Genomic DNA, 25,994 nt, shown 5'->3' with positions numbered 1-25,994 from the left:
TACATTCCTTTCCAGTTTTCTCTGCCTATCTCCATAAAGATATTTCAACAGTAAAAGCCAAATTTACTTTTCATGTGGTTAATTTTTCAGCTATGAGTGTAATGTGTACCCATTCTCTGAGACACTTCCTTCTTAATAGGTATTACATAGTCGGGAAATGCAGTAATCTCTCACCTCTAGGGATGGGGGAGAGATTTGACTAACTTCACATTTTAATGCAAACCTATCTAATTTGCAGAAATAATAGGTGAACTGAAACACAGCCATTTTTCAAAATTCTCAATTTTGCAATGCAGTTCTCCAGCCACATAATTTACCTAAAATGTGCATTTTTGTACACATTTGCATAAACATGTATTATATTAGGGGAAAATGCATCCAAAATGTGTATATTAGGAGAAATGTACACTAAATGCTGATGAATTTTAATTATTGTTTCTTAAAAAATGTGCAAACTTGTGGAAATGTGGAGAACTGAATTTGGGATTAGTAAAACGATAAACTGAGAAAAGTTGAAACTGACAGATTCACTCATCCCCACTCACCTGTATATTTGATTTCTGAGGCTCCTTATCAAGCAATACTTGAACATCTGGAAAAAATCCATTATTTTTCTTGGCATTAGGACTCAGTTTTAGGGACATGAGTGCATTGCCTTGTAGAGCAAGTGATACAGCTTCAGGAAGCTCCCAAGTAACACATAAGTAAATTTCACCTTCATTACCCTAGAAGAACAAGGAATTAAGTAAGAGTGCATTCACACACGCAAGCTTCATTTCACACAAACACCTCCATGTGAGCATGTGCCAGCCCTGGTACTGAATGGCATCAGCATTCCTGATGCATTTGTGCAGCTAGTAACTGCTATAGTTAATAAAGCACTTCTGTTTTTTTGGCCAGCATAAACAGCTATCAACAATAATAAGGTATGCTAGAAATGTCGGGCATTGTTGCTGTGAATATACGGTGGTGTGGTCCACCAGATAGCCTTTGAGCTGAATATGGACCTGGTGCTACAAATAATTATTTCCCATTCTTTCTAACAGAATGTCTTCAAAACGAATGATTAAGGTAAACACACACATTTGGTGGAACCCACTTTCTAAGGATCTACCAGATGAATCAGTTTACTTATTTGCTCTCTTTATCTTACTGTCATTATATCCCAGCACATGTTAAGTCTATAGTATCCTAAACTATGTAAGATAAAACAGCAATTCCCCCCAAAAGCACTGGTCTTGATATTGAGAAATCACTCTGCATTACCATGCAAGACATTATAGATATACTGAGATATGTTACACTGTGTATATTGCTCCTAGTGTGATTCCATAATATTGTGATTTTTTTAAAAAAAACAGTTATTAAAAACTGTGCCTATTTCATACACACACAAGATATGATAACCCAAGTTTTCTCTGGGAAGAGGGACTGACTGTTAAACCACTCCGGCAACTGTAGCTCTGTGAGGAGAACAGAAGTTTCCTAAAAATTCTCAGTACCCGTCACAAACTAGATTCTTTGTGAAAGCCATGACTCTTTAAAGTGGAATAATAGTGAAATAAATGTATGGTGTGAATGTGGCCCTCGTTTGGTCCTGAAAGAGCAGAAGACCTTGAAGGGGTTGAGGGTGGTAGAGTTAGAGGTCATAGGCTAGGATAAAATGGCAGGAAAAAAAAGAGGGCAAATGGGTAAACAGATTCTTTTGGTAGATGTAAGAAATTTAAGTTTAGCTCTAATTACACAAAGCGGAATTTAATGGTTTGATACAATCCTAAGCACATGTACTAGGGAGTAAGCTCTGGTAAATATAGTAGTACTTATTTCTGACTAAAGATGCATAGGATTTAATTGTAAATACATGATATGAAGCAGTGCACAATACTGAGATCTAAGTTGTGCAGGTAGATCATGACAAGCATTTTTACAAGCTTCAGCACCAATGTCTAGCTTTATGAAAGAATGTTTGACTTCTAAAACTGAGAAAAACAAAAGCAAACCAAATAAAATATAAGATATAAGAAAACCTGAACAATTTTGATAGTTCCACTATACTCCAAGACCAAGATGACATGTCTACTCTCACTAGCCTTCAGGTAAACCATCTGCATCAGCCAGTGTTCATTATCTTTGCTTTCCCTGGTTAAAGGCAAAACTTTAAGTTCCTGTCCGCTTCCAAAATCCCATGTTTTCACAGTCCCTAAATGAACAAAAGAGCAGAGTCACTCATCACGGAAACACCTGAGATGGTAAGACAACAGACTGCATACATTCATTCCACACCAATGGCCTGAGACTGAATTGGAGCTCCCTGGGTTGGATAATTAGCTCGGGTTGAGGTTACAATAGGCCTTCAACAGGGCAATAGCAGTTCTGTGGGAACATTTAAGATAGAGACAATAGTCTGACAGGAAAGCATTAAATTGCTTCCTCCAGCACCAGACTACCAACCAAATTCCCCCCTTTCTGGCTTTTTTGTTTTAAAGAAACATTGGGATATTTGATTATGAACTATGATTATGATTCGATTATGAATTTCCCACATCTTGCCTAGTTTAAGCACCAGGGAAAGCCTAGGCCACAACTCTCCCCAATACCTACTTTTCTGTGTGCAGGAAGCTTGTGTGATCCCTCACCTGCCATTTGAAGTGGCACAAACAAGGAACTTTATCACCCCACCTCCTGTTTGTTTAGGCTACGCTTGAGTTTTACATGGGGATGTATTTATCTAAAACCGCCCCTTATCACATCAGAGGGAGAGATTTCTTTCTTGTGGATATAGTAAGCTGTGCAGTTTTCCTGTGAGGGTGACTGCAGACATGCTCCCCTATACCATGCTTAGATGGAAAATGTGTAGAAATGTACCTATGAAAGTCATGTCATACATGGAGCAGGCTCAATGCTTATCACCTCCTCCCACTCGCCCAAAAAACTTCTGAATGGTGTGGGCTCTGTGTGAAGCCTTTAAGCCTGTAAGTAACTTCCTACATGGATGGATCAGAATGTCTGAAAAGTCTTCAGTGCTGAACTTCATTGTGGGTTATTGATACCAAGAGGTGACTGAGAAACTCCATGTGTGAAGCCGTTTTTAAATGGTGTAACCAATACCACCCAGAAGTAGCTTCTGATGGCAACCAAACTCTCCATGTCACATATGAAGTGGCCTTCAACTGGCCTTCACTATGACGTTCCAGAGTACTGAAGGCAGGTTCCAATTGACTAGCCTTAGAGTCATTACAAAACAGTAAATTATTTGAAAAGTTCTTATTACAGCTGGTAACTATTTCATTCTTTTACCGTCACATGCCCCAGTGGCAAGGTGGAATCCATTTTTATCAATTGCTGCACATGTCAACTCAACATTAGGCCCATGGGCATCCTCAATCTGGTATATTTGTTGGCCTGATTCGAGTTCCCAGACCTGAAAATAAAATGAATTATATGGAATTCAACCTAAACAATTATATATACATAGTTGTCACTCTCTTCAAATATCTACAGTAATCTTGAAGCTAATAGGGTAATAGAAACTAGGAGTGTGGAACCCACAAAGAAAGCAAACAACTCCCCGCTTCTTAACATTTTCTCCTTGGTTTAATACATTGTGGCCCTCCAGATTCATTTGTCTCCAGCTTCCATCATGTTCAGCCAGCATGGCTGGTGGGAGCTGTGTGCAACAACATCTGGAGGGCCACTAGTTCCCCAATCCCCATCCCTGGTTTAACAAACCAGGAAGATAAAGGCCCCCCCGTTTAACTGCTCTTAATTTCTTTGTGCAAAATACAACAGATTCTCCTTCGCTTTGCATTTAAAAAGCTTGCCGTATTCATACTTACCTTTACAATAGATTCGGAACAGATAGTAAGAATCTGGCGAAAGACTTTGTTGTAAACCAGCACATTGATGCCCCTCTCGTGTGTCTGGGGGACCTGTTTTGTGTCTTGTATAATTCGTGTCAGAGGGTAAACATCAATGACAGCTGATCCTGTGCATTACATAATAAAGAGTATTGCATAATGTTGCTTATGAACAAGCACACCATCAGTCACTCTGGAAAACACATAAAGCAGGGGTGGCTAAACCTTTTCAACACAAGCGCTGCACTGACAGTTGGCCAGCCCTAAAAGGGCTGCGTGCCAGGGGTGGATGTGGCCAATGCACACTTTGTCATGCATACACACACTTACCACACATACAGAAAGGCAGGCAGGCAGGCGCATCCACACACATACGTATATACACTCGGGCTCCGTTCTGCCAATAAGCAGAGGAGCAGGCCGAGGGCTGTTCTCCCCATTGCCTTACTGGCCTAGGAGAAAAGGTTATTTTCCTCCCAGTCCAATGCTGTCATGGGAAATAAAAACACCACTGCGATGAGAACAGTGCTGTGATGGGGAGATAAGCCCTCCACTTACTTTGCAAAGGAACTTCTGCTCCCTCTGAAATGGCATCACTGCAAGAAGGTCTTAGGGCTCACAAACTAGACTGGTATGTTGTTCATTGCTAGCATTGTGCTGTGGATTTATCCCGGGCTGGTGGAGTACCATATTTGTTATCAGAGGGAAAGTGGGTTTATACCTCCTCCCTTGCCTCTCCACTGTAGAAGTCCCCACTAGTATAGAACTGTCCCACAGGATTGAAAATGGTCTGGGAGACAGGTATGAGTGGACACCAGGGGTATAGGTTTAGACACCAAAACCACCATCATGACCCATAGCCTGTGAGCATTACTTGATTTTGCAAGGGCCAGGACCATTATAAACTTTTGATGATAGAAATGATTTTGCAGTGTGCATATGAAAGTGGGGTGGAGTGGCATGAGGACTGGAAACAGAGTCTGCCCTTTCTGAAAAAGCAGAGAGGGTACAGCATATAAACACTGGGTCTCTTGCACAATCAAAGGCCACCACGTATTACAGCAGACATAGGTACCTACTGAAAGTTTAATTGTGAATGTACTTCTTCCCAGAAATGTGTGAGATCGAGACATATGGTTTTTTTTCAACATGTGTACTCTGGAAGAAAAACATACTCCAGGTAACTGTGACTGATCTCAATTCAATTTTTATTGACCAAACTCACTCACTCTCTCTCTCACGAACAGGTATATCTAACTTACCTATCACAGGAATTCCTGCTTCTATGGACATGAAATACATCTATTTTCAGAGTTTCAGAAAAACTTGAACATAATTTTTAATGAAGGATGCCAAATAAGCGCTTCTTGAGGACAAAAATACATATTTTTGTGTCTTTGAATTATCAGAGTTACAGGAGGGGATCATGTTAATTCTTTAAAGCTACCAGCTTGTTTCCCTCACTTTTCCATGGATACTCTTAATCTAAACAACTCAGTCATGCATTTATTTTCTACCATTATGTATCAGCATCTCAAATGCATATTTATGGAGATTTCTCATCCAATAATTAGTCAAATGTACCTGTAATAAGTGTGCCATGGTTATTGTCAAACATCATAGCAAAGATCTGTGTTTCTCTAGGCCCTCCTTGGGAATCATGGAAGACTTGCATCAGTGAAAGTGTATGGATATCCCATACTCTGAAAATCTAAAAGAAAGCCAAGATAGGTTGTCTTGATATACAATAATTCCATTTATTTATTTATGACATTTATATGCTGCCCCACAGCATAACACTATCTGGGTGGCTTACAACAAACAATTAAAAAACCAAACTGAAATGCAAAATAAAACATATAGCTCACATAACGCACAAAAAGAAAAAACAAAACAAAAACAATGCAACAAAACAGAACTCACCACAGCCTCAAAATTAAAAACAGATTTAAAAAACAGAGGCCCCGACTGCTTAAGTTATTTCAAAGGCCCTGGGTGAACACAGCTCTTTACCTGGCTCAAAAACCCCCACAAAGATTATTTCCGAGTGAACGGAAAGGTCTTCACGAGGTAAGCCTCCCAAGAAAATCAGATGTTGTCATAGTCACTCCCACCCTAGTGACGTTCAGATTACATTACTTTTATGTGGTCTACATGTGATTGCCCTTGAAAAGTAGTTGGGAACTGCAACTAGTGCAAACTGCTGTAGCTAAGAGGCTGATTGATGGGTGTTAGGCATTTTGAGTCTATCACACCTGATTTGTTTTTTGAATCAGTTGAAGGGCTGGTATTAATCCTTAAAGTGTTTAACAGCTTGGGACCTGTGTACCATATAAGCCTTCTCCAATGCTCTGATCATTCTCTGTGGCCCTTCTTCAGATTCCTTGACAACTGTGAGCAATGCCTGATTGCAGCTGGGGTTAATGCCTTTTCCATAGTAGCATCTACCCCACAGAAAGTCTTGCCAAATAAACCCCATCATGTCTTCCCACTGTATTGTTTCAGATGCCTGTTTAAAAAGGCTTTCAGCTGAGTATTTCCTCTTTCTGGTATTTTGGTGTTTTAATTCTGATGGCTGTTCGCATGAAAATCAGGTTTTATGTTTTATTTGGTTGTTTTATATTTTGTAACTATTTATTGTTAGCCACCTTAAATTTCTTCTGAAAAATACCTTTTTAAAATAAATAGCCCTGATTTGATAGACTGAACATTATTTTGCACCTTTCCCTAAAAGCCAGTGTGGATATTTTGAGGGTTTTTTTATACAACAGTATTGTCTGAACATCAGGAAAACCTTCCTAACTGCTAGAGCAGTAAAACTATGGAACCAATGATGTAGGGAGGTGGTGGGCTCCCTGACACTGGAGGTATTCTAGAGGCAGCTGGACAGCCACCTATCAGGTATGCTTTAAGTTGGATTCCTGCATTGAGCACAAGGTTGGCCTCAATGGCCTTATACAAATGATTCTAACCCCCATCATTTGGACAAAACAGTGTTTATGTCTTTTATTCAGCAGTAGTAACTGCCTTTAGAAGACCAAAATGGCTACAATTGGGGGCCTACTCACAAATGGGGGCCTACTCAGAGAGAAGCCCGGAAGGTGATAACGAGAAAATGGGCTTTCTCAGTGGTGGTCCCCAAATTATGGAATTCTCTCCCTGATGAGGTACGCCTGGCGCCAACATTGTTATCTTTTCGGCGCCAGGTCAAAACCTTCCTCTTCTCTCAGGCATTTTAACATTTTAATATTTTAACATTTTGATATTGGTATCTTAACTTTTAACATCTTAATATTCCAATCAATTTAATACTTTTTAAATATTTAATATTTAGTATTGAGTATTGTAGTTGCTTATGTGTTTGATTAGGTTTAGTTTTCAACTTGTTTAACATATGTTTTAATTGTATATTGGATGTTTATCTGTTGTGAACCGCCCAGAGAGCTTCGGCTATGGGGTGGGATATAAATTCAATAAATAAATAAATAAATAAATAAATTAGAAATCAGTGCATATTTTAAAAAATGACGATTGTCAAAACAATTATTGTACCATCACTCACAAGATCTTGTCAGAGATCTATGTCTGTCCTGTGTGCCAAAATTATTCTGATTAGGGTGGCCAGGTTCAGGCCTGAGATTGATCCTGATGCCAAGCTCAGCCTCCAAGAGGTCTTCTGTATCTTTAAAAGTCATGCAGGGGGAAGGGAGAATTCCACCTTGTGGTTTTTCCTATTACAGTGTTGCAAGAACACCTGCACTTGGCTGACTTTCTCTTCTCCTAAAGATACAGGATCAGTCTCAGGCCCTGAACCTGGCAACTCTAATTCTGATCATAGCATGTGCGAGTATTATTAAACTGAGGGCTTGACAGGCAGTTGTCACTAGACACTTACAAATTGAGGATATTTATAGATGGACCACAACGTTCATGTCATAATTACAATATATGGCTTAAAAACATCCCTCTGCTAGTGCCTGAAGAAGAGTTTCAAAGCAAAGAGCAATCATTTTATGTACAATTTATTAAATTACTAATGTTCTGAGGGCTCTGAGCCAAACAGAGAGTTAATATGATTAGAGTTTGGGGATCATGCTGAGAGACAAATGGCTGCCTGATATCTTTGCATGGCTTCTTAGCACATCTGCCATAAGCTACCTGTGTTTGGTTCCTTGCTCCCTACTTCCCAAGAGTTGAAATGATGAAAACGTTCACTGGTATAAAATAAGTTTGCTTAGTAAGAGAAAAGGGACAACTTTATTCAGTTAACTTTCATGTTTTATATGAACTTTCACTCGACATAAAGGCCACTCCTGCAAATTTAGCAGAATCTAGTGGACGTTTAGTGCTTATTTCTGTGTTAAATGCTTCCAAAAAAATCTGTTTGAAACTCTGTTAATCCAGAAAATAGCCGAGTCTTGCATTTTTACCCCCTGCTGTTTTCTTGGGTCACCACTGCTCACATAATGGCATACAGAAGCGTGCATGCATGTGAAGCAGGGGAGGAGGGGACATATCCAATGACATCCGCTGTTATAGTATCTCACCACACCCACTGATGTGAATGAAATTTAGCATGACATGGTGACACACTGATGAAAAAACACACATTTGAAGTTGGGGCAGAAGCACTACCATTATAATCAGGAAAAGTAATGCAATAAACCCTAAGTCTGAATGCAGCCACTTAAGTAGACGAGGCTATAACTAGAGATTACAAATGATGCATACTGCCATCCCAAACAGTGGCCCTGTCTTTTCCTCTCATCTCTCCTTGTAAGCGTTTAATAATGTAATATGAATTCACTAATAGGCAAAACACCTTGCGGTTTAAGAACATACCTATAGCCCACAGATATTTCTATCAAACTTTTAAAAGCAGGGAAATTGGACCGCTATAGTGAATGCACCAGGGGAGCAGGAAACCTGACCTCCTCTCTGAGATATTGTACTTCCCTACAAATTTGTCAAAATGGAAACACAATTTGGGTTGGTCTTTCACAGTCAAATCCACTTCCTGTGTAGCTTGGAAGAATTTGGTAACAGGCATTTTTTAATGTTTAAACTGTAGAAGATGAAGGTCAGAGTATGGGGCAAGGTCAGTAACAGGATTACAGGTACTCTGTGAACATGGTTTATTTTTAATGAATTTCAACAGATTATGAGAACTCTAAGAGAAAAAAGTCCAAAAGTGGTCTGGGTTTCCCCCCCTCTCTTTAGACTTTGAACTCTCGATTCTTTCTGACCGTTTTATTTATCGCCATGAAAATTTAGAGAGTTGATAAGCAAGCATTTCTGAGTTCAGGACTATGTTTTGTAAGGTTTTATTTTGAAATGAGCTTATGGGAAGCATCAGAATGGCATGGGGGTATTTTCAATTTAACATTGCGGAATGTGAAAAATCCACACTGGCTATAGTATACAGCCACTGTTGTGGCTGTATAATTAAACAACATCACTGCACCCCTAGTTTATCTGTCTTTGATCCAGTTCATAAGTAAGACCTACCAATTTCAATGTGATGTGCAGTGCAAACCTACACATAGGTACTTGGAGAGAGGAATGTACAAAGGTGTCAATTTTGGTTTCTCTATTTTTTAGTCTTAAGTTCGGTTTTCCACATTTCCACATCAGTTTGAGTTCTTAAAAAAAAAGTCCTCAGGAAAATCATCAGCATTTTTGTACAAATTTCTCCTAATATACAAGTTTGTATCAGGGGCGTCATTAGGCCAGTGCGGCAGGTGCGGGCCGCACCGGGTGACACCCCGAGATAGGGGTGACACCCCGAGCCACCCCCCCGGCACCACCGGGAAGCCGGGCAGGCAGGCGGACTGGCGGAGAGCTGCCCTGCCCGCGCTAACAGGTGGAAGGCGACAGCGGCGCACGGGGAAGAAAGGAAGTCTGCCTGCGCAGCCGTGGAAGGCGCGAGGGAAGAGCAGGAAGCTAACAGCAGAGAGCTGCCCTGCTCCCACCCCGCGCTAACACATGGAAGGCGTGACGCGGCGAGCTCGCTCACCTCGCTGTTGGCTCTCAGTCCCACGCGCTGCAGAGTCCTGCGACGACCGCCGAGCCTTCCTTTCCTTTCTTCCAGAGACTCGAGATCATAAAAGGCCTCTGAGAAGGAAACCTCTGCGACAGCTGCTGCTGCCGACACCGCTGCGCCTGGGTAAGCTGAAGCAGATTTGGCCTCTTGCTTCACTTCCGACACTTTAGGTTCCCAAACAACCCTGGCCATGCAAAGGTGGGAGAGGAGTTCTGATCAACTTCTCCCCTCCTCCCAAATTCCCTCACTAGGAGGTTTGCGGAGATTTCTGCAACGGGGACTGCGGAGTCTGGTTGCCCCCTTTGCATTGGGCTGCATGAAGAAACCCTCAGATACTGAAAGGGATCTTCAGGAGATTTTCCTTCCCTGCCCCACAACACCGCTTTTAACTCTTTGCTCTCTGCATCTTTTCCCCAAGGAAAACAGCACTCTACTTCAGGTTTCGATTGCATGCTGTGGTCTACTTAATAATTAAGCGGTATATAAATGTTCTAAATCAATCAATAAATTGATTAATCAGGGGCACTTTTTGTTGTTGTTATGTGCCTCCAAGTCAACGATGACTTATGGCGACCCTATGAATCGGTGACCTCCAAGAGCATTTGTCATGAACCACCCTGTTCAGATCTTGTAAGTTCAGGTCTGTGGCTTCCTTTATGGAATCAATCCATCTTTTGTTTGGTCTTCCTCTTTTTCTACTTCCTTCTGTTTTTCCCAGCATTATTGTCTTTTCTAGTGAATCATGTCTTCTCATGATGTGTCCAAAGTATGATAACCTCAGTTTCATCATTTTAGCTTCGAGTGATAGTTCTGGTTTATTTTGTTCTAACACCCAATTATTTGTCTTTTTCGCAGTCCATGGTATCCGCAAAGCTCTTCTCCAACACCACATTTCAAATGAGTTGATTTTTCTCTTATCCGCTTTTTTCACTGTCCAACTTTCACATCCATACATAGAGATAGGAAATACCATGGTCTGAATGATCCTGACTTTACTGTTCAGTGATACATCTTTGCATTTGAGGATCTTTTCTAGTTCTCTCACAGGTGCCCTCCCCAGTCCTAGCCTTCTTCTGATTTCTTGACTATTGTCTCCATTTTGGTTAATGATTGTGCCAAGATATTGATAATCCTTGACAAGTTCAATGTCCTCATTGTCAACTAGAACGTTACATAAATCTTCTGTTGTCATTACTTTAGTCTTTTTGACGTTCAGCTGCAGTCCTGCTTTTGTGCTTTCCTCTTTAACTTTCATCAGCATTAGTTTCAAATCATTACTGGTTTCTGCTAGTAGTATGGTATCGTCTGCATATCTTAAGTTATTGATATTTCTCCCTCCAATTTTCACACCTCCTTCATCTTGGTCCAGTAATGCTTTCCGTATGATATGTTCTGCGTATAGATTAAATAAATAGGGTGATAGAATACCTTATAGTAGCCTCTTGTGCAGAGTATAGGTTGCGCATCAGGACAATCAGATGCTGTGGCACCCCCATTTCTTTTAAAGCATTCCATAGTTTTTCATGATCTACACAGTCAAAGGCTTTGCTGTAATCTATAAAGCACAGGGTGATTTTCTTCTGAAATTCCTTGGTCCGTTCCCTTATCCAACATATGTTTGCGATATGATCTCTGGTGCCTCTTCCCTTTCTAAATCCAGCTTGGACGTCTGGCATTTCTTGCTCCATATATGGCAAGAACCTTTGTTGTAGAATCTTGAGCATTACTTTACTTGCATGGGATATTAAGGCAATAGTTCGATAATTACTGCATTCCCTGGGATCCCCTTTCTTTGGAATTGGGATGTATGTTGAACACTTCCAGTTTGTGGGCCATTGTTTAGTTTTCCATATTTCTTGACAGATTTTACTCAATATTTGGACTGATTCAGTCTCAGTAGCTTGTAGCAACTCTATTGGTATACCGTCTATTCCTGGTGATTTGTTTCTTCCAAGTATTTTAAGAGCAGCTTTCACCTCACATTCTAAAATTTCTGGTTCTTCATCATATGGTTCCTCCGTGAATGAATCTGTCATCCTGGCATCTCTTTTATAGAGTTCTTCAGTGTATTGCTTCCATCTTCCTTATATTTCATCTCGGTCATTCAGTGTGTTCCCCTGTTGATTATTCAACATCCCTACTCTTGGTTTAAATTTCCCTTTAATTTCTCTAATCTTTTGGAATAGGGCTCTTCTACCCTTTTTGTTGTCCTCTTCTATTTCTATACAGTAACTATTGTAATAGTTTTCTTTGTCCCTACGTACTAGTCGCTGTATTGTTGCATTTAGGGTTCTGACTGTGTTTCTATCTCCTTTTGCTTTTGCTTTCCTTCTCTCTTTAACCTTTTGAAGAGTTTCTTCAGTCATCCATTGGGGTCTTTCTTTCTTTTTAACTACAGGTATTGTCTTTTTGCATTCTTCTCTGATAACGTCTCTGACTTCATTCCATAGTTCTTCTGGTTCTCTGTCAATTAAGTTTAAAGCCTCAAACCTGTTCCTTATTTGATCTTTATATTCTTCTGGGATGTTATTTAAATTGTATTTTGGCATTGTGATTGTTTTGTTCTTCTTCTTTAGCTTTACTCTGATTTTCAATACGACCAGTTCATGATCTGTACCGCAGTCTGCTCCTGGTCTTGTTTTCGCAGAAAGTATGGAACTTCTCCAGCTTCTGCTACCAATTATATAATCAATTTGATTCCTATATTGACCATTTGGTGATGTCCACGTGTACAGTCGTCTTTTTGGTTGTTCAAAAAATGTGTTCACAAGAAACAAATTATTGGCTTCACAGAATTCAATAAGTCTGTCTCCTGCTTCGTTTCTGTCTCCTAGGCCTCATTTCCCCCACAATTCCTAATTCTTCTGTTCCCTACTTTTGCATTCCAATCCCCCATGATTATCAGCACATTTTGTTTTGGTGTGTGATCAATTTCTTCCTGTACTTCTGCATAAAATCTCTCCAATTCCTCTTCTGCATTTGCCGTCGGAGCATAGACTTGGATGATGGTTGTGTTGATAGGTTTCTCATTTAATCTCACTGAAATCACTCACTCAGACCTTGTGTTGTAGCTCCTAATTGCTCTTGCTACATCACTTCTCACTATTAAAGCAACCCCATTTCTTCTTGATTTCTCATTTCATGCATAAAATATTTTGTAGTTGCCTGATTGGAAATGTCCCATTCCCGTCCATTTTAGTGCGCTCACACAAAGTATTGTAACGTTGATGAGTTCCATTTCTTGCTTGACAATTTCTAACTTTCACTGGTTCATGCTTCTCACATTCCATGTTCCTATTGTGTGCGTCGTACAACTCTGGACTCTCCTTTCGCATCTGTGCACATCAGCCTCTGGGCTTCCTTTTGGCTTTGACCCAGCTGCATCATTAGTCACAGCGCTACTCGTACTTGTCCTTTGTTCTTCCCCAGTAGCTTGGTGAGTGCCTTCTGACCTGGGGGTCGCATCTTCCAGCACTATCTCGTGTTGCATTTTGGTTACTCTGTTCATAGGGTTTTTGTGGTAAGAGATATTCAGAGGTGGTTTACCATTGCCTTCCTCTGAGTTTGGATGCATCTTAGTCTGGTGTTTCAGCTTTGACCATTCTGCCTTGGGTGCTAGGAGTTTAGCCTCTTGGTCTAGACTCCTGATGGCATTGCTCTCAGCTTCTTCAACACACTCAAACCCCCTCACCACGTTAAGGTGTGCATCTGAATAGGGGGGGCACTTTTTAAGTCAATCAAAATGTTTTTAACAAATTTAATCCAGAGATTCTCAAACTATGGTCTGTGACCTCCTGGGAGGAACTGTGCTGACCATTGCCCTATGCAGTGATCTGTGGCACTGCAGGTTCTCAAGGAAGAACCTTACAGACCAGCTCCACCTAGGCTGGCCATTGGCTCCTCTGGGCAGGATGCAGTGTAATAGACCTTTAGTGTAGTGGCACCTCCCCTTTGGAATTCCCTCCCCTTACCTTAAATATTAGACAGGCGCCATCTGTTATCTTTTCGGCGCCTACTCTTTCAACAAACCTTTCAAGTAGAGACCTTATCCCAGTCTGTGTCTGTGTTGGAATTGTTTTTTAATATGTTTTTAAAGCTTTTCTTTCTCTTTTTTAAAGATGTTTTTAAAGCTTTTTAAAAAAATGTTTTAAAGATGTTTTGTTTTAATATATTTTAAAGTCTTTTTTACGATGCTTTAAAGTATTTTTATTGGTTTTGTTTGCCTCCTTGGACTACTACTGGGAGGAAGGGTGGGATATATACGGGAATTACGATTTACAAGTAACATTAGTACAAAAAACATTACTAAGGATTCTGTATGGTACGGGAAGAGGTCCATGAGGGTGACACCATGAGTTACCGCACCGGGTGACACCAACCCTAGTGACGCCACTGGTTTGTATGCAATTTGCCTAATATACACATTTTGCACAGTAATTTCCTCTAAACCAGCCTTTCCCAACTAGTGGGCCACCAGATGTTGTTGGACCACAATTCCCATCTTTCCTGACCATTGGCAATGCTGGCTGAGGCTGATGGGAGTTGTGGTCCAACAACATCTGGTGGTCCACTAGTTGAGAAAGGCTGCTCTAAACTAATGCACTTTAATGATATCTTCCACTAATGCATGCATTTTATGCACACTTTACCCCAGGATGTGCATTTGTGTACAGATTACATGGCCGGAGAACTCTATTGCAAAATTCAGAGAAATGAGAATTTTGAAGGATAGCTGCGTTTCAGTTCTCGTATTGTTTCAAAAAGTGCAAATCAAGTAGATTCACCTTTAAATGTGAATTGATTTGAATTTCTCCCCCATCCCTATTCAGAGGTAAGCCACACTATGTCGAATGGGACCTACTCCTAGGCAAGTGTGTACAGGTTTTCAGCCTTACTGCTTAGCAAGTGTGCATATGAATAGTTTTAGAGCTTTTCTAGAATCTGTTGGTATTCTTAGAATATTCAATATATATTAAGGGTCACAGCAGGTAATAATAACTGAAAGCAAATAAAAAACAAAACAAAGTATTCCTCTATCTACCTATACATCTCTTCCATTAAAAGGAAGTTCTACTAAATTTTGAATATTTTCCCCCTGAATAAAAATAAAAAGGTATTACATTGCTTTTGGTAAATATTGGTAGGCAAATGACAAGTTACAATCATCATATTGTAACATTATGCCATGTTCAACATGTAATACAGAGGTCACCAACCTTTTCTGGACCAGTGTGGGGACATTTGTAATTTTGAGAAGTGTTTATTTTATTTATTGATTTTATTTATTGTATTTATTTAAGAAATTTGAATATCATCTTCTACATTGGTCTTAAGGTGTGTACCAAAGGAATTTTAAAAACAGAACATCAGCAATAAAACCACCACAACACACTGTTTTAAAATGGAGCAATTATCTAAAAGGGAGAGATAAAACTTAACAATATACTGGAAAATTAAGTACCAGCAAAGTCCTAGGAACATAAATATGTTTTTAAAAGGCACTGAAACATTACCAGTGTTGGTGCTTCGCTGAGCTCAGAAAACAGTACATAAGGCTGCACACTGTCCTGAACCTTTAGATTCCAATAGTTCACAAAGAATATCCAGCTTTTTATAAATTTGATTATCTTATTTCTTTCCTGGTTTATTTATTTAGTAAATAAATAATGTATCCACATTCTTTTATATCAGTTTAATAACAATACAGCTTTTACTTGTTTCTAAGCAGCAGCTATAAATATTCCGGCTGAAGTTATATAACTGCCTCTTAAGTCTTCTTCTGACTCTCTTAAAAATCCCTAAAGAATATTCTTTGAGCTATATGAGATGTCATGCCCAGTCATTTTAGTTAAGATCTTTTCCCAACAGGTTTTTACAGTTACAGGATATAGTAAAAACAAATGAAAGATATCTGCTCTTAGTGCCCAACATCTCCAATACTGATGAGCTCAGACTGTATATCCGCTTTAATCTCTTTGGGATGAGATACCATCAAAACTGCAGCTTGAATACTGTTATTAGGTATTACATTAAGATTGTTCGGCTTTCACCAGTGTTTTGACTGTGGATTTCACTGGCTTTTTGGTAACATTGTAGTGCAATTTGAGAAGTCTATAGAGACCTTAATGTGATCAGAAATTATAATTACAGGGTAGCTGAATAATTTAGACACTGAACACTATTCTTGGGGGATGGAGATTTCATGTCTGAGTTACTGTTCTCACACAATACCTTTCTCCAGTTGAACTGGATCTTGGCTATTTGGGGAATGGATAAAATGCTTGCTGTGCGAATCCCTTGTTTCGATTTGAAGCTGAGCCATTTTAAATCATCTGAGAGTGTAGTAAGTTCCATTGTGTATAAGATTCTTTAGGGCCAGCTTCAGAAAAAGCAGCCAAGGAAAGTGTTCAGGGCAGATCATATTTTTATTAAAATGACTTCAGTGGAAATAAGTATGTAAAGTGAGGCCTCCTAGAATATTTCATAGCTTCCTAAGAGGAGGACTAGCTTGGGAAGAGGGAGAGAGAAGACTGAATCCAGGGTCTGACTTGCTTTCAGTACATTACACAACTATAAAACATGGAGAGGATCACTGTGTTCAATAGAGCTAGAATGTACAGTACATTTAGTATAACAGTCTGAATATCAACGTTCCATTCTGAATTCTGTTTTGCTGGTTCCTTGTCAATGGTTAAGGTGTTGGACTACGACCTGGGAGACCAGGGTTTGAATCCCCACATAGCCATGAAGCTCACTGGGTGACCTTGGGCCAGTCACTGCCTCTCAGCCTCATGAAAATCCTATTCATAGGGTCGCCATAAGTCGGAATTGACTTGAAGGCAGTACATTTACGTTTTGTCAATGCTAGGCATTACAACAACGATAAATGTACAGACATATTAGTTCATTCATTTCTGCAAATGATTTTAATATATGGTCAATAATATTTAACAGGAAAAGGGGCTGAGACTGTCAGTACTGGGGAAGTAGTCAAAATCTCATTTGGCTTTTCTAGTTGGCAAGTATGAAAAATGGGTGCATCTTAGCCTTGGAAGTTTTCATGGCCTGCAACCATATAAAATTTTCTAAGAGTTGCTGGGAATCTCTCTGTAAAGTCTTACTTTCTAGATTATAGATAAAAATCTCCAAAGCAAATGTAAGGGGATGGCAGCTGGTTACATTTATAATACTCTGCATGCTTGAGGCCTCTCATCCTCATTAATTTATAAGCCCTAGAGCTGGGCTGTGGCATCAAAAACATGCCCTATAAAGCCTTAGCTTGTTTTCCCTGTTTCACAGATATGGGGCATGTTTTGCCCACTAATGGCATTATCAGTTTTTCACTAGAAGCAAGAACTGTGTTTTGCTAAGAGTAGGAAATCTTCCTGGCTCCAGTGATTTCTGAGGCTATTGCACCAAATGTTTTGCCCCAAACAAAGCCCAAACAATTTGGTATGTCTAGAGCTAAACAGAAACAGTCAGTAGCTCTAGACATACCAAACCATTTGGACTTTGTTTTGGGCAAAACATCTCCCTCATTTGTAAATCTCCCTCATTTGGAAGAGGGATGGAAGGCTGTTGACAAGCTTTGTAAGCCACTGTGAATTTATGTATTTATTTAGCATGAGATCCAACTACAAGCATACTTAGGGTAGATCCCTTGAAATCAATAATTTCAATGGATGGGTATGGCTAATGTTGGAAATCACTATTATTTTGTTCATCTGAAATATTTTTATACTGCTCTTCACACAAATCCCAAGGCAGTGTACAGTTTCACTAAAGAAGGCTAAGATACAGCTAAATCATTTGGAACATGAATTTTGTGAAGTTTAGCAATTTTAAGTGCTGGTTATGTCAAATAAATTGTTATGTATGTGCTTAAGGCCACCATCTTTTTTTAGTATAAATCTTGCCCCTTGAAGGCAATAGGACTAAAATAGGGTGGTTCATGTTACTCTGTTTTCATACAACATTATAGAGACTGCTCCCTCTCAACTTTGAACATAATCAATGCATAAAAGCAAAATCATACCTCTTTGCCATTTGACCCATTCAGTACATTTTTTCCTAGCCAAAACTGCTAGGCATGCCAAGCAATTTTTCAAACACAAATTAAGAATGTGTTACATGCTCTAGGACAGTGGTTCTCCAGCTTTTTTCTCCCATGGACAGCTTGGAAATTGCCGGTGGTCTTTGCAGACCACTTAATGGTTTTTCTGCCTGTAATGCAGTACAGATATTGTAATGCACTGTGCTAGATACTGCATAGTTTTTAACTGTATTTTTCTATTTTCCTTTGTCTTACATGATATTTTATTGTATTACAACTTGCATTCCATAGAATTCAAACTGTAATACAGTAAAATACAATATGAGAAATAAAAGAAGCAATAAAATACTATTAAAATCAATATGAATATTTAATGCAGACATCTGCGGCCACCTGAACAATGCTCATGGACCACTGGGGGTCCATGGATTTGTCAATATGGTGCTTAAAGTTGTTGCACTTGTTCTTACAATTCATAACCTAGTTATTGGGATTGAATAATTATAAAATAGTCTTCCAGCCAGACAGCAACAGGGCAGAAAAAAAAGAATGGCTATATTCGGTAAGTCTTTTTCTAACAGAGATCTGTATTCACAGACAGACCCCACTGCTTTCCATTTAAACTCGCAGCACTCTGCTGCTTGCTCTCCACGAAGAACTGCTCTGCAGGTACAAGTAGCCTGCTGAGGACATGCAGTATTGGAAAAAATCTAACTTTCATTGCCATTTCAATGGATAGAGTTAGAAAACGCGAACAAAGGTCATTTGCTTGGAATCAAGCCAAACAGAAGAAACTGAATGAAACTGGGCTTTTAAAAATAAATCTTGGTTCTGACCTATAAAAACCAAACTCTTACAATGTTACGCTGTGGCAAATATAACCACTTCTGCACCCACTTTGTCTGGTTCCACAGACATTGGATCAGACTGCATAGCTGATTCTTTTATGTTCCTTACCCCTAGTAGTATGGTGGCAAATTCAGAAGTGCAGGGTTCTTCATGATAGTCACAGCCACACACCCTTCTGAGATTATACAACCCTCTAGGATTATAGCATAATCTGAACAGGTTTGAATACTGCTTTCTGCTTCTCTGTCACTGTCACCATTTAACTGTCCTTTCCCACTGTCAGAGATATTGCTTGAATTACTGGATTCATTGCCTACACGTTTATCTGCCTGTTGCTGTTGTTAGAGATGGAATGCTGTCATCAGGATTCACTGGCCCTTCTGCAATTACACTCACTCTCCACAATTTGGCTTTTTGAAATAGGGATTAATAAAAGTTTGCTTGCAATTGACACTCACAGGGACTCTTCTCAGTGGCTACCACACTCTCTTTTCATGCTGATGGATCATAGGATGCTGGACACATAGAGACCCATCTAAGCTGATCCTATTCCAATGGACCGGAAGTGGTTTTTTCTGCTAGCTTCTCTTTTTATCCAATTTGTGAGGGTGGAGGGACAATTGAAGGGTTAATACCATACAGATGAAAAGCTGAGTGAGCCCAGAGGGTCTCCTCAACATGGCCATTGTCTCACCCAGTGCCAGTGTTGAGATTATCTATGGCAGCGATTCCCAACGCCCCCTGGGGGGGGTTACAGCCTTTCAGGGGGCATTGGCGTGACTACAAACTTATGGTGGGGTGTTTGGGTTCATTAGGGGGGCGTTGACATTTGGCAGTCTGATGCGACAGTTGAAGCATTTAAGTTTAATTTTATTTAATACACAAATCATTAATTTTTAAACTGTTTTGTCCCCAGTTACAATGTATTTAATAGTCTCAGTTCATGGAAATAACACTATAAATAGTGTGTGCTCTTTAGTAAAGAAATTCTGAATAGCGGCCAGTGTCATATCAAGGAATGGGGATATTAGCCATGCCCCGGCACTAGGTAATGTTCCAATGCTGTCTTGAGGGATGTTGGAACCAATCACAAGAGAGTGTTTGATAAGCTGGGTGTATTGGTGGAGGGCGCATTCTTCCAACAGATGAGTGCCATGGGCAAATGGGTGATGCAGACAGTCAGTTATTCGCTGGTTTTCTTCAGGAATGGGACACACTCGCTACCTGTTGTTTCTGTGATGTTTAAATGAACTTGTTTAATGAAACAATGCTGGTACACTGAATGAGTTTGTTGTTAAGTAACACAGTGTATTCTATTGGTTCATACTGTGTGGACTTAGTTTCTTGCTTGTAACTATGTATGTATATTACTAAATCATACTAAGAATTCAATGTGTAATCTAAGTGCAATAAAAAGGCATGATAAAAACTATCAGTAATAATAACTGAAAATACCTTTTATGCATTACTCATATTTTAAGGGAAGAATAGGAAGCATTGAAATATACTTAATCTGAGGGGGGCGTTGGGCACAAAAAGATTTTGCAAAGGGACGTTGGGTCGAAAAAGGTTGGGTAACACTGTTTTAGATCATTTGCCAGGGAAAAGGAGGGAAGGCATTCTATCCCTTTGCCTCTGGGTTGTCCTCCCCACCCCTACCCAGGTGCATACACAATTCTTTTAGCTGTACTTAGGTGGGAATCTTTGTCAGCCAAGGAGGGACCACATTCACATTCTATCTGGGGGTCTGGCCAAACAAAGTAGGTGAGACTACACCACACCACACTTGCACCTTCTTCTGGAAAGGATTGCCTGAACAAGAACAACAAATATATGGAGTAGGCTTTGCTATTAAAAATAATCTTGTGAAGCTCTTATCAGAGCTTCCTACCGGCATTAATGAATGACTCTCAACTCTCCGGTTAAAACTCACCAAAAACCAGCAGGCAACTATTCTAAGTGTTTATGCGGCAACATTTGATGCTGATGAAGACATCAAGGAAAATTTTATACCCAGCTGGACACCATCTTATCAGAGATACCTAAGGAGGATAAAATTATCCTCCTGGGCGATTTCAATGTAAGAGTTGGGTGTGATCTTGATTTATGGCCAGAAACCATTGGGAAAGGAGTTGGCAATAAGCAATCTGAATGGAATTCTACTTCAGACTAAATGTGCAGAGCATAATCTTGTTACTACAAACACACTCCTTAGCCAGAAAAATACATTTAAAACATCATGGAAACATCCTTGATCGAAACACTGGCATCTCCTGGATTACGTAATTGTCCGTGCCAGAGATCGTCGTGATGCACTCCTCACTAGGGCCATGACAAGTGTTGATGACTGCTGGACAGATCACCAATTAATTCAATCCACTAATACTATGACCATTAATTCCTCAATGTAGGCTCCAAGGAAGAAAACTAAGGTGTAAAATGAACATTCACGCCCTTCATAATCCTATTAAGCAAGCTTGCTTTCAAACAACTCTCAAGAAACATCTACCTACAGAATTCACTGAAAACGTCAAGGAACATTGGGTTAGACTGAAGACTTCCTTTATTGAAGCATGTGAACAAACTATTGGATACCAAATTAAGAAACATCAGGATTGGTTTGATGAGAATGATAGTGAGATTGAACATATCGACAAGAAAAGGAAAGCCTTCCAGATATGGCAGAAAGACATAAACTGTGCTGCTAAGAAAAAAAGCTATGCCAGTGCAAAGGCTGAGGTCCAAAGAAGAACGAGAGAATTTAAGAACGACTGGTGGATAAAGAAAGCTCAAGAAATCTAGCCTTTTGCAGACGCTCATGATGCATGGGGCTTTTTTAATGCCACAAAGGCCATCTACGGACCAACAAATTATGGTACAAATCCCTTACGTTCAATGGATAGTACTAAACTTCTTAAGGATAAAGAGTCCATTGCACTGCGTTGGAAAGAGCATTACTACAACCTTCTTAATCGTAACTCTGTTGTGGCTGGTGAGGTCTTCTCGCAAATTCCACAACAACAAACTAGAGACGAGCTTGCAGTATCCCCTAATTTGGATGAAGTCAGTAAAACCATTAATCAAATGAAGATAACAAAGCTAGTGGACCTGATGGGATTCCTGCTGAAGTCTTTAAAGAAGGTGGGCCTGAACTTACACAACAACTTCATAAGATCATTGAAAAAATCTGGATGAGGGAGGAGATCCCAGAAGACTTTAGGGACACCATAATTATCACCCTTTAGAACAGATTGAATAGAACAGATTGTGGGAACTATTGAGGCATCCCTCTTCTTGCTATCACAGGTAAAATCCTTGCTAATCACCTCCTACTGATCTCAGAAGATATCCTCCCCAAATCCCAAAATGGTTTCCGCCCTTTCAAGGGGACAGTGGACATGATCTTCACTACATGACAGCTTCAAGAAAAATGCTGGGAGCAGAATCGACATTTATTGATCTGACTAAGGCCTTCGATACTGTGAATCGAACTGCTCTCTGGACCATCCTTCTCAAAACTGGATGCCCTGATAAATTTGTGAATATTTTGCAACTTCAGGACAACATGACAGCGACAATCTTGGACAACAATGGCTTGCAGAGCGATCCATTCAGAGTCGGATCAGGCATAAAACAGGGATGCGTCATTGCTCCAACCTTATTTGCTATCTTCATTGCTATGATTCTACACGTTATTGAGGGGAAACTTCCTACTGGTGTAGAAATCATAGGTCGAACAGATGGAAAGCTTTTTAATCTCAGAAGGCTGAAAGCAAAAAATAAGGTAATTACAACCTCTGTCGTAGAACTTCAATATGCCGATGATAATGTAGTCTCCGCACATTCAGAGAAATATCTTCAAACTATCCAAAATGTCTTTGCAGAAGCGTATGGAAAGCTTGGGCTCTTGCTTAATATAAAAAAAAACAACGTGCTTCATCAACAGGTGCGAATTAGTCCCTCTGTAGCACCATCAATCCAGCTTAATGGTGCGACGCTGGAGAACGTTGATCACTTTTCCTATCTTGGCAGCCATCTCTCTGTAAAAGCTGACATCAATGCTGAAATTCAGTATCATCTGAGCTCTGTGAGTGCCGCATTCTCCCAAATGAAGCATAGAGCGTTCAAGGATAGGGCACCTTACTGTATGCCTGTGAAACATGGACCATTTAAGAACGCCACTCCCATCTTCTTGAAACATCCCACCAACTCTGCCTTCAGAAAATTCTGCAAATTACTTGGAAAGACAGACGGAATAATGTTAGCGTTTTAGAAGAAGCAAAGACTACTAGTGTTGAAACAATGATCCTCCAACATCAACTTCACTGAACTGGCCATGTTGTTTGACTGCCTGATCACCGTCTTCCAAAGCAGATACTTTACTTCCAACTTAAGGATGGAAAATGGAGGATCGGTGGACAGCAAAAGAGGTTTATAGATGTTCTTAAAGCAAATCTAAAAAAATGTAACATGAGTATCAAGAACTGGGAAGTCTTGGCCCATGAACGTCTCAAATGGACGTCGGCTATTATCAAAGGTGCTATGGACTTCGAAGAAGCACGAATACAGGGCAAACGGGACAAACAAGCTAAGTGGAAGGCACGTCAAACAAATCCTCATCACAACTGTCTTCCATCTGGAAACCTATGTCCTCACTGTGGGAGGCTGTGTGGATCTAGAATTGGCCTCCACAGTCACTTACGGACCCACCGTTAAAGACCTTATCTTGGAAGACAATCTTACTCGGCCACGAGTGATCGCCAATGATGATGATCTATGGTATTAACTCCTTAAATACCCTCCAGCAGAAGGGCAGAAGGAATGAGCAGCAGCTGTGGCAGCAGCTCTGAGACAGGCTGGATCATGGAGGAGCAAAGGAGGAAGATGAGGCTTCCTTACATGGCACGTACTGCTGCAAGGCAAGCAGCAGGGGCTCGGTGGCAGCAGCAGGGGGTCTGGTGCCATGGCAGGAATGCCCTCAATGCCTGCGGGTGGAGGTTTGGCATTCCTTCTCTCTCTCTCTCCTGTCCGATTCCTCTGTCACCCCAGTCTTTTTGTTCAGGTTTTGTTTTACTTTAAAGAGGTGAGGCCAAGAGGGGGCAGGAGTATGGTTTGAGGAGGAAAGCAAGACGGCAAGGAGCCCACTGATAGACTTTACTTATGGGCCCCCAGAAACCTGGGTCCGGCCCTGAGTATCTGCTAGAGTTTCACTCTGAGAGTTGTTAGGAGGCCTCTGTTCCCCCACAGAGTTCTCTGGGAAAAGGGACTGACTGTTAAACCACTCCGGCAATTGTAGCTGTGTGAGCAGAACAGGAGCCTCCTAAGAACTCTCAGCACCCTTCACAAACTACCCTTCCCAGGATTATTTGGGGGAAGCCATAACTGTTTAAAGTGGAATAATAGCGGAACAAATGTATGGTGTGAATGTGGCTTATAATGCAGTCAAGTGAATTCAGTGCTGGTTGGGAAATAATACTCAACAGAGTGTTCATCAATGCTTTAAGTTGGATTCCTGCATTGAGCAGAGGGTTGGACTTGATGGCCTTGTAAAATAACTCTACTGTTCTATTATCAATGGTTCTTCGTGAAAGTGGAGGGAAATTTCAAGTTTTAATGTTGTAGGGCTCTACCCTGGGGCTGGTGATTTTTTTGTACTCCACTGGAGCTCCTACTGGGAGGAAGGGCAGGATATAAATTCAATAAAGAAATAATATGTTTGTTCCTGGTTCCTGTATTTACAGGTTCCACCTGTTGTTGTGTTATAAAACTTCTCTCTCTCTCTCTCTCTCTCTCTCTCTCTCTCTCTCTCTCTGTGAGTGAGAGAGAGAGAGAGAGAGAGAGAGAGAGAGAATATATGTATACATACAGACATACCTTATCCTAATTGTACCCTTGTGTGTTCTACACCCTTCACAGGGACACATATGTATTTTGTATTTGACTCTGTATCCTCAAATCTGAAAAAGTGACAATCACCTTTATGAATGGACACCTTCTTTAGGCCACTATAATGCTCTGGGCTGTGGCGTATTCTCTGCCTTTTGCTTTTTTTCTGAAATTTGCAGAGAAATTCCAACTAATGGCTAGATCATACTAATTGCTAGCAGCCTCTAATCTGCATGATTTGGACTAAAGAAAGGGAAAGGCATTGTAAACTCTATAGTCTAAATGATGATGATGACGATGATGATGATTTATTGAATTTATATCCTGCCCTTCTTCCTGAAGGAGCCCAGAGCAGCAAACACGTCAACAATTTAATGCCCCCCCAAAAGTATTCCAAAAAGTTGAAAACATTCTTAAAAAAACACACAACCAAGTTACAGTCGAAAACATTCTAAAAACAGTCACAGTTAAAAACAACAGATGTAAGTTCAGATTTTTTTTCCAGAAATATCTGTTAAATAAACAATTTTGTTATTAGCAATGCAGCCCAAATGGATATATTCTAACAAGAATTTTTGTAGTATCCTCTTCTTCACAGTCATTTTCCATTTGGTCATCAAGACCCATATCTTTATTTACTCATTCTCCATGCTTTCCCCAATTTATTCTACATTTTCCCCCAATCAAGGGATTTAAAGAAAGACTTCAGGGCAACATCCAAAAGAGAACTTCCAGACTAATGCACTGCAGAGGTGACTACCTCTTATGTCTGTATGAAGTGGAAGGCAGAAGTTTCCCAAAGGAAGACTTTGGGCTTTGTCTCATCTCCAGAGGAAAGCAAGCAGGCAGCTTTACATGCTGCCTTTTAACAAGACACAGTGAAAAGGTAGTTTACCTTTGCAGTAGAAAGGCTAATAATGTGCTGGTCCTTTTCATTGGTGACAATCTCAGTGATACTAAATAAATGGCCCATCAGCTTTCCCACTGGCTTGGTGTTGATGTTAGGATGCCACAAACGAAGGATTTTATCATCTCCTGTGGAAAGAAATGGACCGGTGATCCTGTCCTTTTAATTAATTACTTATTTGATTTATATCCTGCCCTTCTTCCCAGCAGAAGTTTTTATTGGTAGAATATCAGCAACTGGACCACTTAGGGAGAAAGCACTTCTGGGCGGCTACAATTCCATACAGGTATATTTATTAATATGCTGTGGTATTTTTATTACCACAGACTGGAAATGATGCAAGAATATTAGGGTAGGGAGGGCATTACGTTTTTTCTTTTCATCCTTATTCCTGCGGAG

At 40.2% G+C, this 25,994-nt stretch overlaps 2 protein-coding genes across 3 annotated transcripts in view; both read right to left on the bottom strand.

Moving 5' to 3' along the window:
* EXO1 (exonuclease 1) overlaps nucleotides 1-25,994 on the bottom strand; it is a 381,281-nt gene that overhangs the window by 80,080 nt on the left and 275,207 nt on the right. The gene's annotated exons all lie outside the window — the stretch shown is intronic.
* Nucleotides 1-25,994, bottom strand: part of WDR64 (WD repeat domain 64) — a 93,358-nt gene that overhangs the window by 38,070 nt on the left and 29,294 nt on the right. The window contains exons 6-11 of the mRNA XM_061626396.1: nucleotides 25,584-25,723; nucleotides 5,442-5,568; nucleotides 3,837-3,985; nucleotides 3,298-3,421; nucleotides 2,028-2,200; nucleotides 546-725 (exon numbers count right to left, since the gene is read on the bottom strand). Of these exons, the coding sequence (XP_061482380.1) occupies nucleotides 546-725; nucleotides 2,028-2,200; nucleotides 3,298-3,421; nucleotides 3,837-3,985; nucleotides 5,442-5,568; nucleotides 25,584-25,723 (893 nt within the window). The remainder of the gene's footprint in view (nucleotides 1-545; nucleotides 726-2,027; nucleotides 2,201-3,297; nucleotides 3,422-3,836; nucleotides 3,986-5,441; nucleotides 5,569-25,583; nucleotides 25,724-25,994) is intronic.

The sequence above is a fragment of the Rhineura floridana genome, chromosome 4 (genome assembly GCF_030035675.1).
Source record: "Rhineura floridana isolate rRhiFlo1 chromosome 4, rRhiFlo1.hap2, whole genome shotgun sequence".
NCBI lineage: Eukaryota > Metazoa > Chordata > Lepidosauria > Squamata > Rhineuridae > Rhineura > Rhineura floridana.
Note: the sequence above shows the minus strand (reverse complement) of the source record. Positions and strands in the feature narration are given on the sequence as shown.